Source organism: Lolium perenne, chromosome 3 (genome assembly GCF_019359855.2).
Source record: "Lolium perenne isolate Kyuss_39 chromosome 3, Kyuss_2.0, whole genome shotgun sequence".
Lineage (NCBI taxonomy): Eukaryota > Viridiplantae > Streptophyta > Magnoliopsida > Poales > Poaceae > Lolium > Lolium perenne.
The window spans coordinates 208,347,457-208,365,698 of record NC_067246.2 but is presented as its reverse complement, the minus strand read 5'-3'; the positions used below and the strand labels follow the sequence as shown (position 1 = coordinate 208,365,698).

The 18,242-nt window shown below is 44.2% G+C and overlaps 3 protein-coding genes and 1 non-coding gene across 5 annotated transcripts; 2 read left to right on the top strand and 2 right to left on the bottom strand.

Moving 5' to 3' along the window:
- Positions 1 to 2,543: 2,543 nt before the first annotated feature.
- Positions 2,544 to 6,451, top strand: LOC127343187 (C-type lectin receptor-like tyrosine-protein kinase At1g52310). Its single transcript, XM_051369303.1, has 4 exons — positions 2,544 to 2,739; positions 3,357 to 3,785; positions 3,904 to 4,474; positions 5,503 to 6,451. Exons 1-4 carry the CDS (start codon positions 2,655 to 2,657, stop codon positions 6,083 to 6,085), a joined length of 1,668 nt encoding a protein of 555 aa, XP_051225263.1. The 5' UTR covers positions 2,544 to 2,654; the 3' UTR covers positions 6,086 to 6,451.
- A 581-nt stretch (positions 6,452 to 7,032) lies between these two features.
- LOC127343191 (uncharacterized) lies at positions 7,033 to 10,221 on the bottom strand. Of its 2 annotated transcripts, none has more exons than XM_051369309.2 (4): positions 10,058 to 10,221; positions 9,261 to 9,627; positions 9,025 to 9,179; positions 7,033 to 7,359 (listed from the first exon to the last, which is right to left on the bottom strand). In XM_051369309.2, the coding sequence occupies exons 1-4, from the start codon at positions 10,142 to 10,144 to the stop codon at positions 7,105 to 7,107; spliced, it is 864 nt and encodes a 287-aa protein (XP_051225269.1). In that variant the 5' UTR covers positions 10,145 to 10,221; the 3' UTR covers positions 7,033 to 7,104. The 2 variants fall into 2 exon arrangements, with proteins under 2 accessions (XP_051225269.1, XP_051225270.1); XM_051369310.2 differs by having other exon boundaries at positions 9,261 to 9,623; positions 10,058 to 10,193.
- A 435-nt stretch (positions 10,222 to 10,656) lies between these two features.
- Positions 10,657 to 10,730, top strand: TRNAE-UUC (transfer RNA glutamic acid (anticodon UUC)). The gene has a single exon. It is a non-coding gene; the product is annotated as a tRNA-Glu (tRNA).
- Positions 10,731 to 12,956: 2,226 nt separating this feature from the next.
- On the bottom strand, positions 12,957 to 15,979 carry LOC127343192 (AMSH-like ubiquitin thioesterase 2). The gene is made up of 7 exons (XM_051369311.2): positions 15,673 to 15,979; positions 15,473 to 15,562; positions 15,315 to 15,377; positions 15,116 to 15,190; positions 14,400 to 14,462; positions 13,565 to 13,617; positions 12,957 to 13,353 (listed from the first exon to the last, which is right to left on the bottom strand). Exons 1-7 carry the CDS (start codon positions 15,922 to 15,924, stop codon positions 13,170 to 13,172), a joined length of 780 nt encoding a protein of 259 aa, XP_051225271.2. The 5' UTR covers positions 15,925 to 15,979; the 3' UTR covers positions 12,957 to 13,169.
- Between the last annotated feature and the right edge of the window lie 2,263 nt (positions 15,980 to 18,242).

Sequence of the window (18,242 nt, the reverse complement as noted above, 5' to 3'; positions counted from 1 at the left end):
ACACGAAGCTTCCAGAAGACCGGAGAGCTAACGAAGTGGGGCCACGAGGTGGCCAGATGATAGGGCGGCGCGGCCCAAGCCCTGGCCGCGCCACCCTATGGTGTGGGCCCCTCGTGACGCCCCTTGACCTGCCCTTCCACCTACAAATAGCCTTCGTCGCGAAACCCCCGATCTGAGAGCCACGATACGGAAAACCTTCCAGAGACGCCGCCGCCGCCAATCCCATCTCGGGGGATTCAGGAGATCGCCTCCGGCACCCTGCCGAAGAGGGGATTCATCTCCCGGAGGACTCTACACCGCCATGGTCGCCTCCGGAGTGATGAGTGAGTAGTCTACCCCTGGACTATGGGTCCATAGCAGTAGCTAGATGGTTGTCTTCTCCTTATGTGCTTCATTGTCGGATCTTGTGAGCTGCCGAACATGATCAAGATCATCTATCTGTAATGCTATATGTTGTGTTTGTTGGGATCCGATAAATAGAGAATACTATGTTATGTTGATTATCAATCTATTATCTATGTGTTGTTTATGATCTTGCATGCTCTCCGTTATTAGTAGAGGCTCTGGCCAAGTTTTTACTCTTAACTCCAAGAGGGGGTATTTATGCTCGATAGTGGGTTCATGTCTCCGTGAATGCAGGGAGTGACAGAAACCTCTAAGGTTATGGATGTACTGTTGCCACTAGGGATAAAACATTGATGCTATGTCCGAGGATGTAGTTATTGATTACATTACGCACCATACTTAATGCAATTGTCTGTTGTTTTCAACTTAATACTGGAAGGGGTTCGGATGATAACCTGAAGGTGGACTTTTTAGGCATAGATGCATGCTGGATAGCGGTCTATGTACTTTGTCGTAATGCCCAATTAAATCTCACAATACTCATCATATCATGTATGTGCATGGTCATGCCCTCTCTATTTGTCAATTGCCCAACTGTAATTTGTTCACCCAACATGCTATTTATCTTATGGGAGAGACACCACTAGTGAACTGTGGACCCCGGTCCATTCTTTACATCTGAAATACAATCTGCTGCAATTGTTCTACTGTTCTCTGCAAACAATCATCATCCACACTATACATCTAATCCTTTGTTACAGCAAGCCGGTGAGATTGACAACCTCACTGTTTCGTTGGGGCAAAGTACTTTGGTTGTGTTGTGCAGGTTCCACGTTGGCGCCGGAATCCCTGGTGTTGCGCCGCACTACATCTCGCCGCCATCAACCTTCAACGTGCTTCTTGGCTCCTACTGGTTCGATAAACCTTGGTTTCATACTGAGGGAAAACTTGCCGCTGTACGCATCACACCTTCCTCTTGGGGTTCCCAACGGACGCGTGCTGTACGCGTATCACGCCTCTCTCCCAAACCCTAGCCGCCACCATCTCAACAAGACTCGACGCTATGTCCGGTAGAGGCGGAGGCCGACCTCGCGGCCGTGGTCGTGGTCGTGGCCGCGGCAGAGCTGAACGCTCACCGTCGCCTTCCACGCCGCCGGCTTCATCATCGTCGGAGATGGACGTGGAGCCGGACGTGCGGTTCGAGTTCGTCCTCGTCCTCAAGGGCGACCCGCGCGGCATCCAGAGGCTGCCGGACTCCTTCGCCGACTACGTCGCCGGTGACGATCGCCCGCGCACGATGCATCTGCGGGAGGCTGCGTGCGGCTACTACCGGTGGATCGTCGACGTGATCTACGACGCGCGCGGCAAGATGTACCTCAACATCGGCTGGGAGAAGTTCGCGCGGCACCACAGCCTCCAAGCCGGCTTCATCCTCCTGTTCTCCTACTTCGGCGACAGGGACATGAGCGTCAAGGTCTTCGACGAGACGCGGTGCCGCCGGGACTACAAACGGCGACATCACCGACGAGGAGGACGACTGAGTGTTCTTTCTTCGCAGCGAACACGTGCACGGAGGTTTCTGTCTGTTCGCCTCATCGGTAGAACCAACAAGGGCACCATCCTCCCGCTGGATTTTCCAGTTTAGGTGACTGGGTGTGCCCTCGAGTGTTCTTTCTTAGCAGCGAACACAGGAAACCTTCGATGCACGGCCTAGTTAGGTTTAGTTTCTTTGCAAAATTTTATATTTGTGTCCACGACGGTTCAAACTATGTATTAGTTTGTGGAAAACCACGTTCCCAATTATGTTTTCGTGTAAACCACGTTCCAAATTATGTATTAGTTTGTGGAAATTGAAATAAAAAAAGGCAAAAAAAAGTATTTTAAATGTTTGGGGGAGGCGTTTGGGGGACGGGCTGGGGAGCGACGCCCCCAAAGGCGGCACGAACAAAATACGTCCCCCAAACGCTCAATCCGGCGCGATTTGGGGACACTTTGGAGGACGCGGCTGGAGATGCTCTTAAAGTTTGGAGCTCCCCGCTAATTCTCACTAAAACTCTAGTATAAAGCAAGCCCTTACAGTTCGGGATGCTCTTGCAGAGTAATATTCGGAGATTCTAAAGCACAAAAAAATGTTGAAAACTAGAGGTAGGCACAAGAATTAATGGCGAGTAGTCAAGGCGGTGGGCCCGCCCCTCTGTCCTCCTTCTCCTTCCCCATCCACCCCAGACTCCCAGTGAGAACAGAACAGGAAGAAACGCCACTAGTGACCGACGAGACCTGAGCAGAGCAGAGCAAGGGAGGCGGCGGCCATGGCCATGGCACTCGCCCTCGCCGTCTTCACCCTGGCCTCCCTGCTCCTCTTCGCCGCCGCCGCGCCCGCTCTGGCTCAAACCCGTGAGTATCCAATCACTGCTACATTTTCTCTTCCCCTCTTCCCTCGCTCGCTCCTCTAGATAGATAGATAGATCCATGTCTCCCGCAGGAATGGGCTCCTGCTTGTGGCCCGTTTGGAATCGAGATGTTCTCCTCTCGTCTGTATGGTTCCAGTATGGTCCCGATTGGTATTACCTGGATACTATCTCTGCTGGTCGTTGTGATTTTGCTTCACAACGGCCATCATAGAAACAGGCAAACAGCAAAACGTTGACGCTTTGTTCCAGGCCCTCTTTGATATGCTGACCATGCTGTAGCTACCGGTCGACCAACTATGAAGTGTCACCGTGCTCTCCTTTTGCTGCACCTGCACACCCATAGACAGTAGTGCTGCATCTCGCACAAAACCTGCACTGTAGATTCTAGTCATGTCAAGCCAGCTACAACCCCAGTATGGTAGGATAAGTTGGTCATGCCTTGCAAAAAAAAAAGCGAGAAATTTGGTAAATAGTATTTCAGACTTGCATGATGCACCCCAACATGCAATCTAACTGTCCAAAGTGCCTCTAGAGTCTAGATGCCAACCCAATCATGTTCCCCAATAGGTAATTAACATCAATAATTCCCATTTCCTGCAGCGTCATGCCCCGATGGCTGGCAGATCACTCCGGACAATGCCAAATGCTTCAGGCACATACCGAACTCCCTTTCGTGGGACGGATCCGAAGCCCTCTGCCGCAACTTCAGCGCCCACCTGGCCGCGCTATCATCAGCTCAGGACCTAAACTTCGCAAAGTCTCTCTGTGGAGCTGGCTCCTCCTCGGGGTGCTGGGTTGGAGGGCGTCGCTACAACACCAGCAGTGTCGCGGGCTGGAAATGGTCTGATGGTTCGTCTTCTTGGAACGAAACCGTCTTTCCTGGCGAGCCGTCGCGTGCCAACTGCAGCGGTGCTCGGTGCGGTCAGGCCACCAGCGGCGATATGTGCTCTTTGGTGACCAGTAAGCATGCTGCGCTTGCTGGGAAGAAGTGTGGTGAGTCCCATGGACTGATCTGCATGATCAATCACGGTGAGTCTTCTTTTGGTTATGTTATTGGAGTAGCTTTTTTTTTTGCGGGGAGTAGTTTGTTTTCAAGGTATGCAGATATAGTTGCACTAACGGTTTGACACCCACTGTTTTGTATCAGAGGATAGATGCTACCACGATCACTGCCACAAGGAGTATTTCATAGTCCTCATTGTTGTGAGTGGCTTGATCCTCTCAACCACTCTAGCTGTCGTGGTCTGGCTGCTTGTCTTCAGGCGAAGCAAGAAAAGGAAAAGATCGCGTGAAGCTTCCGGCACGTCAGCCACCGCATTAGTGCCACCGCTTTGGAAAGTGTTCACCAGTGAAGAACTTCGATCAATCACAAAGAACTTCAGTGAGGGAAACCGGCTTCCTGGAAATGCAAAGACAGGTGGTACCTACAGTGGGATCTTGCCAGATGGATCCAAATTAGCAATTAAGAGATTAAAGAGATCCAGCCTACAGAGGAAGAAGGATTTCTACTCTGAGATTAGTAGAGTCGCAAAGCTTTATCACCCTAATTTAGTGGCTGTAAAAGGGTGTTGTTATGATCATGGTGATCGCTTTATTGTCTATGAGTTTGTCGCCAATGGGCCGTTGGACGTGTGGCTGCATCATATTCCCAGAGGAGGGCGGAGCCTTGATTGGGCAACAAGAATGAGAGTTGCCACAACGCTTGCTCAGGGGATTGCGTAAGTCATCCTAGACACACATACACGTATTTAGTTTCTTATCTGTTCCACTCTTGAAAACATTATTTCTTAATCATTTTGAGAGTAATAATTGGTAAAGCATCAAAGCTCATATAGTCTAAGCTGCAAGTGTTTTTGCTAATTCAGATTCTTCTTTCATAATATCGATGCATGTTGTTGTGCTTGCCAAACTAGGCTTAGCTAAAAGAGAAAATCAACAATCAATGTCTGAAATTTACACGGAAACATGCATAAACTTGTTCTGGGTAAGGTTAAAAAAAGAACGACCCCAACCAACCACGATGGCAAAACGCTCCTTTTTTAGCTATTTTTATTTTAATAAAAAAAATCTTGTATGAAAATGCATGCAAGAGGAACACCCTTATCGTTTGAGCGAAGTGTAGGCAGAAAAATATAAATATGGACTGGTGTGCATGCAGAAAAGACATAATTGTCTCATATAATAGCCCACACTGCTTTATAAATTGGTATTGAAACTCTCTGTTGGATTACCATTTTTTGGATAACTTCTGTTGCATCATATATCACATGGATTTGAAACTGGAAATTAGAAGTTCATATGTATTTATTTATCATTTGCAGCTTAAGAGATATGATCGTATTTTTGGGTCCTCGTTAAGTGTCACCTGTACTGCAACAGTGCAAATGTTCTATGGGTGGGAAACTATTTGGAGCGCTTATGTTTTAGTTAGGTTATAAATAAAGCATAGTAATTGCATAAGCCAGCAGGGTTCCACCCTTCTAATGTTGGAAATTCTCTCACATTAATTTATTAATTTCAGATTCGATAGAATGATTGTTAAAGCCTTATATATAGATTGCTGCAATATTGATTGACATGTGTGTTTTTCTAGAGAATGTGTTTTGTGTTGTGCTAAAACATGACGACTTGAAATTGCATGTTAACATTAATTCGAAGACATTTTTCCGTGTTACCCTTGCCCTTACAGCCTTATATTTAATTTGCTACCATTATTACATACTCACTGGTGCTGTTTTCGATCCAGATTTTTGCATGACAAGGTGAAGCCCCAGGTAGTCCACCGTGATATCCGTGCATGCAATGTGCTTCTTGATGAGGAATTCGGCTCCCATCTGATGGGAGTTGGGCTGTCCAAGTTTGTGCCGTGGGAAGTAATGCACGAGAGGACTGTCAAGGCCGCCACATATGGATACCTTGCTCCTGAGTTCATCTACAGGAATGAGCTGACAACAAAGAGCGATGTTTACAGCTTTGGCGTGCTGCTTCTAGAAATCATCAGCGGTCGTCGACCAGCACAGTCTGTTGAATCTGTTGGATGGCAGACCATATTTGAATGGGCTACGCCTCTAGTCCAATCACACCGGCATCTAGAGCTACTAGACCCGCTCATCAATGACTTGCCGGAGATAGGGGTGATCCAGAAAGTGGTCGACCTTGTCTACGCCTGCACCCAGCATGTCCCCTCGGTGCGGCCAAGGATGTCCCATGTCGTCCATCAACTACAGCAGCTTGAGCTGAAGTCAGCAGCATCTGAGCAACTGAGAAGCGGGACCAGCACCAGTGCGACATCTCCAATGCTACCACTGGAGGTACGAACACCTCGTTGAAACCATCCGCCATCAGAAGTCAAGAACCACTGCTGTTCTTCTCATCATCAGCTTTTAAGTAGGACATTCCGTGAAGCACGGAGTGACCCAAAGAGCCTCATGTGACTGTAAGCGCGACGGTTCCTTCTGCGCAAGTAATTAGGGAGAGAATTAGATTCCTGGAGGCCTAAGCTTTGTAGTACGGTTAGAAGTTCTTGACATCGTCGTCACTAGCCATTTGTACCTCAGCTAATTTCTACTTTAGATCTCAATATGTCAGTTTACTGAGCAACATTGTTCAATGTCTGTACTATGCCAAAGCTGCTTATCTATGTGTTACCTGAATGCTGATCTTCATATTTATAGTTGAGAACAAGGTTGTGTTAAGATCATCGGGCTTGAGATGTATTCATGAACAACTAGTGGAGTAGAAGAGGTTCTTGAACTGCACAGTTCGCCTTAGCCTACTGAACGTAGGTTTCAATGGCTAGCTAGCGCTGGGTTCAAATGGAATCAGCAACTTCTTGATCTGCGTGCTACTGGCACCACCATGGCCGGACGCTGACGCCGTCGTGGTGCTGGGTGGCCCTCTGTTTCTTGGCTTTGGGGGCTTCCAGTTGCTCCAGAATCCTCGGCTCGTGAGTTTTTTCTCCTCAGGTTGGCTTGAGAGCTTCTCTCTCGGAGCTCGAAATGATGATGTATGTGGCTCGCTAAACCCATGAATATGGTCAGCATCTCTAGCCTTCTCCTTTTGGCTCACGAACATGGTTTCCCTGGACCCTGCAGTGCTGGCACTTGTGTTCACCGAACAAGGCTGAGATAGCTAACATCCTTCTCGACATAGGCAATCGACCTGCAAAAATTGTCCTCACAGTACAGTGCAGTTTCTGATCCAGATCACCTCTAGAATATGAAAAAACTGGGACTGTTTTCACATAACACAATGGCTTGTAAAAACCTGCTAGGAATAATTCAATTCTCGCCAATTTCTGAAGTAGATACCAGTACATCGTGCCTCATATTAAGTTTCAGTACTTGCATCAGGAAATTAGGGAGGCTGCTAGGACTACAGACATGGAGCAAACCAGGGCCGAAATGAATGTGAGGCTAGATACAAATCCTGTGTGTGCTCCGTCTCCACAGGGTACGCGCCACACGGCTTTATCCACAGGCTCAGCGTCGAGATTCTTCAAGACCCATATGCAGGAATCAGGATGGGTGTCCTTTTTCCGGTAACGGAGAAGCAGGTCTGGGCTGCCAAACTCAACTGTCGCGTAACCGCTGGCATCGAGAGGCTGCAAATAAAAATGGCAGTAAGTAGGTCCGCTAGGAGTTTCTTCAAAGTGTCATGAAAGTTTGCTTAGACCAAGTATATATGTGTGAAATTGATCATAAAGACATGGTATATTTAAAATAGGACTAGATTATAGAATATTAAACACGATGATGGGTACTAATTTGCTAAGAGCGGGTTTACGAAATGGCCTGCTACGAGTTACTATCAGTATTATAATGATAAAGCAGAAAATAAGTAAGAGCCACATTTTGTAACAAACCCTGCAATTTTTTATGCTAAATCTTCATATGAGAAGTTGACCATGATAAGACCTAAAAAGGACTAGATATAGATCGAAAACTAAAAGTTCCACTGCCGTTTAAATCCATCCACCTTCCAGAACAAATGAGGAGCATTAGAAGATAAACAAAACAACCATGTCATTTTTTCATAGCACCATGTCCATTTCAGGCATGACTGCAGCAAATACCCACCAAATTTGCAAGTGACACGGATTTAGCTTTCTTCATTATTCTCTGGTTATTGCAGAAAATAACCACCAATGTTTCCAACAGACAAGAGCATTTGAGGTGCAAGATTCCATTACATATCTAAAGTTAGCGTTTCCTAGAAAATTAAATCAAACACACTCCTATAACTTCCCTTTTCACCATAAGCATGCAGTGTCCCTTGTTTCACTCAATCTGTTGATACATAACTTTGTGAAATTTCCTAAAATCATGTAAAATTTAGGTAACCAGGGATCCAGTCTGGGAAAATCTTGAACCCAGCCTATGGAAGCTTTAAACACACAAATATACGATGAACAGTAATTTTATGCAGCTTAGTTATTGGCAGTCATCTTAAGGTTTATCTTTCTGATTTCCAAGTCTCTTGATTGACTGTACAGTTGAAGAGTTGTTTTTTCATGGTTCGGTTCATGCTAGATGCGGTCTATCTTCTATACTGTTCACTAGCTTTAATACTCTTCTCAACTCTTTTAGAAACCTTTAATGGTAGGATGCTGTACCATAAATAAAAGAATACAAGTGAGATGTGACCTAAAGCGAAACTAAACAGATATTACTAATTTGCAAGATTTTTTGCTAATCTCCACTCAATGATTAATTAATTATTAGTTGCATATTCTGCAAACAATCATGCGAAGCTAACCTAACCTGCAATAAGTGTTTCCTATGTTATCAGGATGCATTGTTCATGTAACCACCAAAACGTTGTTGAATACTTCAAAGATTCACATAGCTCATATCTCAAATTGAGAAGGCAAACATGAGTGATATCTCTTATTAACACTTCCTATATAATACTCACTCCCTTCCTAGATATAAGCTATATAGTTTTTTGAGAAAAAATCCAGAATATAAGGTGTATTGCGTTGCACCACTTGTATGAAGAATATTTTTAGGGATTTGATTAAGTTTTCTTATCTTATGCAAAGTCCTCTATTAGCTCACGTTAATTGTCTAGGTTAATCCCGCCCAAGCATGGTGTATTTTTTTTCTCAATGTCCGTTCTTTAATTTTCGTGCCAAAAACTATATGGCTTATATCTAGGAATGGAGGGATTAACTAATAAGCATGTGTATCAATAGACCGCATGAACTAAATAAATCAAGTAGACAGTCTTTTACCACACACGGTTTATTTCGAAATTAGAAACTTACCGGGTATCTAGCATGGAGAGGAAGCTCTACTACAAGGTGACAGTCCATTGTTGTGCTTGGCTTGAGATCAAAATGAATCTCAACAGCTGACCGGTTGGACAGAGCCGAGGGTAGTTCAAGGTTTGTGTCTCCAAAAACAGCAACATCGAGAAAAACTGCAAGGCAAAAAGGAAATTAACATAACATAAATGAGTAGTGATATATAGTTAACTGGCCAGCTCAGAGTTGAATTTCACCTTTCCGTTCAACAAAGTGCTGTAGCTCAAATGGGTCAGCAAATACCCCACTCGGGAGCTTTTCAATTAACACCAGGTTGGCATCATAGCCATCAAGGAATTTTACCACATCATCTTCACAGTTACCAAATTTCAGAGAATAGACTAAGCGGCGGTGGGAACCTTCACCAACCAGTTGACGATGCACTTCTGAAAGCACGGGCACATCAAGCTCATCATCAAGTCCTTTAAACAAGTCAGCAGTCTCAGGAACTTCAGTTAAGTCACGATGTTGAGCAAGCTGTCCCGTCAAGGCGTCGAGATATGCATCAGCAACGTACGTCCTAGAGCAAGGCATGCATTTGAATGATTTCTGGCTGTTGTCTACCTTTTCAGAACAGGAATTAAAACTTGTCAGCAAAATATCAAACAAACTGGAAAGGAAACAGTAGCATACTAAAATTCAAAGAAGTACTTAAACGTATGGCATATCCTAATGCGCAAACAATTTTGCGTAAAAGAAGTGAAAAAAAGGTACGGTGAGTTAATTACTACCAGAACACTGAGCTCACAGACAGCAAACTTCGTCTAACCTTACCGAGTTTTGTGAATAGGCTGCATTACAAGATGACAAACAACATAGCAGCAGAACGGGGCATCTATGGATCAATTTTTACCACTAACCTTACCGTTGATTTTTCTGCATTCTATCTGAATTACCCATAGTATGGAAGCAACAACAGCAATGAACTTTTTTTTGAACCAAAAACAACAAATATCCTACAGAAACAAATCCAGTCCACCCAGACCAGACGCACCTGCTGAGGCACTGAAGACGCAGTTGAGACCCAAGCTGCGGCGAAGAACGCCACGGCGAGCAAGCACGGCCGGATCCTCACGGCCATGGCTTCCAACGGCGGCGCGCCCGGTCTCCACTCGTCACTTCGCCGTCGTTTTGGCTGGTCGGCGGTGGAGCCACGCAGCGCCGGCCCGTGGTCACCGGAGAGATGCGTCCGTGTCTGTCCGTGGTCGCCAGAGTGGCCGCGCCGCCCGTGGTCACCGGAGAGATGCGCCGCCCGTGTCCTTCCGTGGTCGCGATTTGATCTGATCGATCGATTGGGTTGGTTCGGTCCAGACAGGCAGAGAGAAGTGTTGAGAGATTTTACAAGTATGCCACCGGTGTATTTGGTCATTTCACGTGGAAAATTTGGGCAAGAAATATGAGTAGGCCAAATGATCAAATTTCCCATTGCAAATAAAGATCAATATACGGAGTAACATACGCCAAATGATAAAATTTCCCATTGCAAATAAAGATCTATGAGTAGGCCAAATTAAATATTCTCAAGTCTTAAACATAAAGAAGCAAGCAGTTATTGTATCTACAAAAACATTAAGTATGCCTAACAGACAACAATCCATCATCGTCCAGCCCGGTTAGGATACCTGGCTTTCACCCAGGCGACCCGGGTTCAAATCCCGGTGATGGAGCTTTTTTTGCTCTTCCCTCTGTCCCGCGGTATGCCCTCCTTGTATTTGTTATTTTGGTGCGGATTTCATTGTCTTTTGCTTAGGATTAGCTCACTGTTGATGCTCTGGGAAAATATATATACAAACCGTGAAACAGGCAGAAACCTGAAATAAACTATGAATGATACATGGAGCGCTTTAGTGCATATGTACATAGATGCATGAAAATACTCTGAATTAGGACGTTGAATTAGGACGTTTAACATATGTTTTCACGAAAACGCAAAAGCCTTGGTTTTCGATGCATTGATAGAAAAAGAAAGTTACAATACAAGTCTAAACAAGGACCAACACTGTGTCATACAACTCGAACCAAAAGACCTAATCCAGAGGAGTAGTTGACGAAGCCATGTAGCCCCGCATCCGTCCACTGTCACCCGCTGGCTCGATGCTTCCATATCCACCATGTGGTGAGCATGATCAGAAACGAGATGCACTTATGCAGTTAGCGAGGGCCAGTCCGCACCGCCAGCGACCACCACTCCGTTAAGTCACTTGCAACCGTTGGTGGCCCTGAGGAGACCCAGCATAATGACATATGTTACATGGAAACATCAAAAAATAATAATAGATACAAGCTCATGTGACAATGCTACAGTAGAAATGCTTTCGAGATCTGGTCAGCCATATGATGACGATTTCTTGTCGCTACAGTAGGATGAGAAGGGATATGAGCAGAGGAGTATCTTCAGTTATTCAAGGCCTAGTACAAGCTCCTCATTCCAGCAGCAGCTGTTCTAACTCATCAAAGCCCTCATTTTCATCATGGAATTCTCCTGATTCGTCGTCCCCAACGACCGCCTGTTCATCATGGGGAGATACACCAGTTATTTGGTAGAACTCTTCCTTCTTGGCATCCCACTCTTTTTACGATCTCCTCTACCTTGTCACCCAGCAGTTTGTCATTCTGAAGGATGTGCTTGACATCTTCCACATCAACACTCTTTGGAGGGTTCTTGCCTCTGTCAAGAAAAAAAGGACAAAAAGATAGCAGTTTGGTCAATGATAAATTCAAGGCTGATATATTTCCAGATAATATAAGATGATGCCAATAGATAAGCACCTGTGAGCGCTAAGTCTTTTACTTTAGCGTAATCCATCTATAATTTCTTGATGTTATCAAGTTCAAGCTCCACACCCTAGATGCACATTGATGTGTCAGTAGCAGAAAAGAATATGAGTATCATTGCTCACAACACAGCAATCTGAGGATAGGCACGGAGGTGAAACAAAATAAATGATAACATTAACCCTATCTGGCAATGCCCCGAAGTGTGTTAAATGAAACTAAAAATAGGGCTTGAAACGAATAGAAGCAACGATATATGTAAAGCGACTAAACTCGCCACGTATGTGTGTGTATAACTGCCTTCATAGATATAAGAGAACTTCTTGGTCATCCACACTCTCTTAAAGTCGGTGAATGACGTGCAATTTTCCTGCGAAATAGAGCAAGGATGGTACTTACTTAACATTAATGAATATGAAACAGCTAGATGAACTGCATGAAAGATAAAAGTTACCTTGGTATAACCATCTAGCAGCTCGTCAATATCCAGCTTGAAAGGAGGAATACTATGGTTTAGACCAAATGTCAATCCGAAAACAGAAACAGCTATTCAACAAAGAACAAAATATGTAATATACTGAAGCAGGCATTGTCTATCATAATACCGCGGCAAGATAGAAAGAGCCTAAATCATGCAGCTACCTTTCTGCAGTTTGGCTGTTCTTTACCTATTGCCACTACATTTCCTTCTTATCAATCCAGCGGCATCATCCACTCTTTTTTGGCATTCGGGCGGCTTTCAAAAAGAGAGGCAACTTACTAGAAACTGCATTATGCTAATTTTGATTCATAGGGTAGAAAAAACATAGGAATAGGAGAGACATAGGATTGAGATGCCATGTGTAGTTGAATCTAGTTCGCTAGAAATAGTGGCTTCAGAGATATTAGGCTGGGTACAAGATGCATTCTAGTATTTCGTTAGAAATTATTCAAGTGAACGTGGTACTGAAGCTTGAGAAAGAGCCTCGTGGAATCAACTCTAGTTGCATATTGTTGCTCAGAAGGTGATCTCATTTTGTCCACAGAAAGCACCACATTCCGGTAAACGTCTAATTGTTCTACTCATTCAAAAGTACAATTAAGAAAGCACAGTAGTATTCTAACATACATATGGTTCATTTTGTAAAAATAAAGTTGTACTAGTATAGTAGTATTCTAAAAGTTCAGTTGACACTACAAGTCAGTGTAACGCAAACTTTGCAACTAGGCATCAAACTGATAAGCAGTAACCTGTAACAACTATCATCTATTGTATATGTGTCATATTTACATAGTATGCTCGAAAGGAGGAGTACACGCGAGTCACAAGCAGGTACACCCCATTACATTGCTCATGCACCAGAACGCAGATCGACTATCTCAAACCGCAAATTAGGATTGAAGTGCACCCTGGAGCAGGTTTCGTATATTGGACCCCCGTCCGTTGTCTCTCGGTGAGTATGGAACCCGCTTTCACTGCACTCCCTGAGGACATCCATTCCTCCTGGGTCTGTCAACCTGAATATTCCATAGCTCCTGAAGTATTTGAAAACAGCAGCAAGATGTTCAGATTTCAGTCTACAATGTATTGTAACTGTTAGCCAACCGGTATGTTTCTTTCAAAAAAGAAGATATTATTAGCTACTAGGTCGTATCACCGAAAGCAACTATGTACAATAAGAAAAATTAAATGCATGGATGCATAGTTTATATTTAACTACCATAATGTTCAGCAAGAAACACCTACCTAGTAGGATCTGTCGGAGCAGCAACAATTGCAACGGCTTCTGGTAACATAACCTGCATAAAGTTCATATATTCATGTACCAACATTAAATTGGCAAAGTAGGTCATGTAAAATACATCTTTGTATCAAGTATGAGTTACAGAAGGCCAGCAATTCTAAGGTAGCCAGGTTTTATCAATTCCCCTTTTAGAGAATTTGAATTGTTTGTAGCACAAACAAGGCAGGAGAACACAATTGTATTGACTTTCCCTGAGAAAAGCTAGATGCATTAACTCAGTTTGGTCATGCTTCTGCAGTTTTGCTGATCTGCATCAGTTTGGCTGATCAATCCTGCTATGAAGTTCAGTAACTAGGTATTGCCAAGCTTAACATCCCAAAAACTGAAGCATCAACTCCCTAATGGCCTTCCTTTGCCCTTATGTGTGCTGGACTATCAGCTCTCAAGCCTAACAGGTAACAAGAATTCAACAATTGTGCAGCCAAGGATGGACATGTGTTCAGATGCGACAAAGATAGTTCATTTTAGAGTTAATATTAGCAAACTTTCTATTTAATTCATTTCACGCACTAGCAGCTTAAATGCCCCTAAATGATCCTATGATCATATATGGTACATCATATTAATAATTCAGGAACTCCCCATGCACGCTATTGCTTACAAACTAAAAATATCTGTGTTAGCTACTGAAGTGAAAATTGGAGGCTTCAGCGAATAAATGTTAAACATACTGTAGTTCTTACATGGAGGATATCTGATTAATGATTTTTATATAAAAAAAGATTAATAAGGCCAAATATCCCTAATTCAGAACGTCAACAGAACTTATCGAGTTACCTGGTAAGAGTACTGAGTGTGCAAATCGATCGATGATAGAAAGCATGTTTGTGAAGGGTGAGTCTGGAAAAGACAAAAAAGAATTGTTGATTATCAGAAATAGAGAAATTGTGGTGATCGCTGCATCCTAGAACTGATAAAGCATGTACTAATTAAGTCTATTTAACATCATTTAGTTTTTTTTGCATCACACATTAAGTAAAAGAATAATGTTCCGTCTGGAGCCATGATGCTATGTTCAGTGTGTGTACTCAAAGATAAGGGAAAATAAAATGTGTCAATTGTCCTTTATGCCATTCTTACAATAGTTATATATTGGATGCAACAAATGCCACAATCGTGGTATATCATTAAGTAGTGAAAATAACAAGGACAGTGTTAATTAAGCAGGTGAATGCAATGGCATCTTTGAGGCTGCATTCACGGATAGCGAACAATCAATGCAATAGCGAACAGTCAATGCAATCATTCTGAATATCATCTTCACAGATCTATGCTATTACCTTCCGTGACAATAAAATCTAGCCTGTTTAAAAAATGCATTTCCCTGCCAAACACTACTTTTAAGTCAGAAGACAAGCAAGTGAAAACAAAATTTGTCTCATCATACTATCCTCGGTGGCCATGTGAGGCAGGTTACTTGTATGTGTTTGTTCGTTTACAAGTATGAACCAGTAATTGAATTCGATAAAGTACAGAAATATTTGAACATATACATGTATCCACCCTGCAGGGTAAAGTGACTGCTCTGATAGTATAGCATGTATCTCCTCCTCATTAGAAGCTTGACACTGCAAAAAACAAGCACATCATCAGCATGCGAAACTAAGACAAATGAAAACAGTGTATATTAAAAGTAACCGTGATATAGGTTAATAAAATTTATTTTCTCAAACCATTCAGTTACTGACATACTGAGTGAGCAGTTGCTTCTTGCTTTGGAATGACCAGCGTTGTCACGTAGTAAGCGCCATCCCTCTACAAACAAACGTACAATAATTCAAAGGTCCAAATCTGGATATAGCATGATTATGAGCGGCACGATGGTAAATAATTCCCCCAACCACACGTACAAATGAAGCACCGAGAATTCCGCAGGTCTCCAGATTATTGCTCGTGTTCTCCTTTGCCAGTTCCATGAATTCATCCGTCAATCTCACTGACTGAAATACACACAGAGAACATTTATTTTAACTAAAACTTCAATGTCTTCAAACACTCCTAGAAAGAGCACACACTCAGCCAAGGGAATGAGGAATGAAACAGAACGTACTATTTGCATGTCACGCAAATTGCTAGATGCAGAAGACTGCCCGACCGAAGGTCTTGACTGCTCATCCACATACTCAGTTTCATGACTAAAAGGAGCACTGCCAAAGCTTGAAAGGTCCTCTATCCAAGAAACAATAGGAGATGGGTAGTGATGCTTCACGGCGCAGGAGCCACCAACATCGTGATCTATCGTTGTTGGATGAATAACCTGGCAGTGGGTGATCTTCTGAACATCGGCAGTACCTAGATACATCGTTGTACCTGTTGCCGAATGCGCCCCGCATTTTCTCTGGCCGTTTTCAAATCTGCCATTCAGCATCATCATATGTTAAAACGTCATGAACTCGTGATCATTAGCAGATATATTACAGTCGAAATGCAGAAAGGAAACAAGGTTGCAACAGTACAGTATACCTTTTGTTGCTCATGGCTGGTGGCGCTCAGAAGACCCGATTTCAACCTGAAATCAAACAAATTAGAGAGAGAGAGAGAGAGAGAGAGAGAGAGAGAGAGAGAGAGAGAGAGAGAGAGAGAGAGAGATTATTATTTTTGTCAGTTTTTAATGAAGCATTTTCAGGAGATCTCAATAACACCATCAGTCCAGCACGCGGCAGTAGTACTAAGGGTAGGTTAGGCAAAGAGAGATTCTCTTCTCCAATCCTAATAAAGAAGGATCAACATCTAGACATAGTGCCGCCATAATAATAAGCCCATAACCCCCATCATCTTCGCTCCAGTATTCATAGGCTCAATCTCATGCTGAATGGGATGATAATAGTAGTAGTACCGTACTAGCGTGTTGCTTCAAACAAGAAAAACCTTAACTGCCACCGGTGATCAAACAAACAGCGGCTACAATAGTAGGACGAATTAAAGATCGCCTCAGCTCAACACACCAGCAACCAATGAACTACCTAACAGACAAAGACAGGACACCGCCACGCTGCAGTAAACTGTAAACCATCCTTATCTTCCCAACTGGGAATCTGGGACTGCAAGATTTTCCAGGTAAAATCACAGGAGCGCAATCTAATCCCCCGGTGGAGCCCAGCCACTGACGCGCAGTGTAACTGTGTAAAGATTTGAGAGGGGGAGGGAGAGGGCGCTCACCGGGAGAAATCTTGGAGGAGTTGAGCCGTCCGCCTGAGCTGCTGCTGGTGCGAAGGAGCGCGAAGGGGAAGGGGGAGAGGGGAGGGGAAAGGCAATCGAGCGAGCGATGGGCGTGTGTGCAGTGCTGCTGTTATTCTCCTCCGACGCGAATCTAAATCAGCGGCCCAGCTTGAGATTCTGCGTGCACACACACGTCGGCGTCAGGGGCCGTGCATGCCAGACACATCGCCGCGCGCGCAGGAAGCAGGGAGTTAAAAGCGAGAGAGGAATTTGGGATAAGGACGAAAGGTCGGAACTGCCGACGGGAAAACTCGAAAAGAGAGCGTCGTGTGTGAAGCGCAGGAAGGAGAGGGCGGACAGTTTCGTAGGGAATCGGGAGGCGTCACGTTTGCGAGCCGTCGATCCACGCGCGGCATGGGAACAGGGAACGCATGTCGGCCCAGGCGGGCTTCACCTATGGGTTCGCTTGAGAATTTTTTTTTGGGGAGAAATATCCGAATCTATTCTCTGAATGCTCGACGAGGAACACAAAGCATTCTACATACATTAAAATTACATCAAAGTTGACCACCAAATGTCTTACTATTGTTGCCAAAGCGTGCCACTGTCGCCACTCTTTTATCAAAGCGAGCATGACGTTGTTGATGACAGTCGGAAAGTCTAGGACTAGCACCGTAGAGCTAAAGTGTTAACAACCAACTAATAGATTCACTCAATTAGAACAAGGATTCGTTACAACTCGAATTACTGAGAGATTAGAAGCTCATCCATGGAGTATTGCAGAGAGGTTGGAAACCAGAGAGGAAGAAGGAGACGGAAGCAGAGGAGGCCGAAGCCGTCCAGTTCACAGCCGAAGCCTCTTGTTGTTGTCGTGCTGGTATTTATCGTCAATTCCCTTGTCTCGCTTCTGAGCAGGCCCTGGCCCATCACTGCAGCCCATCTGCTAGGTAGAAGGGTCGCTAACATTCTCCCCTCCTTAGAAGGCGGCTTGCCCTCAAGCCGCAGCCACTCAGCACCACCTGGTTCCCATGGAACGCTCAAAGAAGCCTCTTGATGAGTAGTCGCAGCACCATATCCAGTTGAAGGAAAAAGATGGCCTCGAAAATCACAAGAGATATGCAACACCTTGTTGTATGCAGTAAGGATTTCCTTGCGATGACAAATTTCAAGGGAATGCTCCCAGACGAACAGCCCAACCATGCACACAGAATAAGTTGTAATAGAGTAACTGATCTGCGCCATGATGAGTTGGAACTTCTCATTCTCAGACTGCTGAATGGGACTTTGCAAATGTTTAGAGTAATCATTGCCAGGAGAGTAATACGAAAACCAAGGCTGCCATAACATGAGCCCAAAATACTTGGACTCGTTTGCTCCAACAGATATTAGCTCTTGTATGTGATAATGACCAGGAATCTCTCCCAAGTGCATCTCGACATGGCAAAAACAATCAGTCTTGAA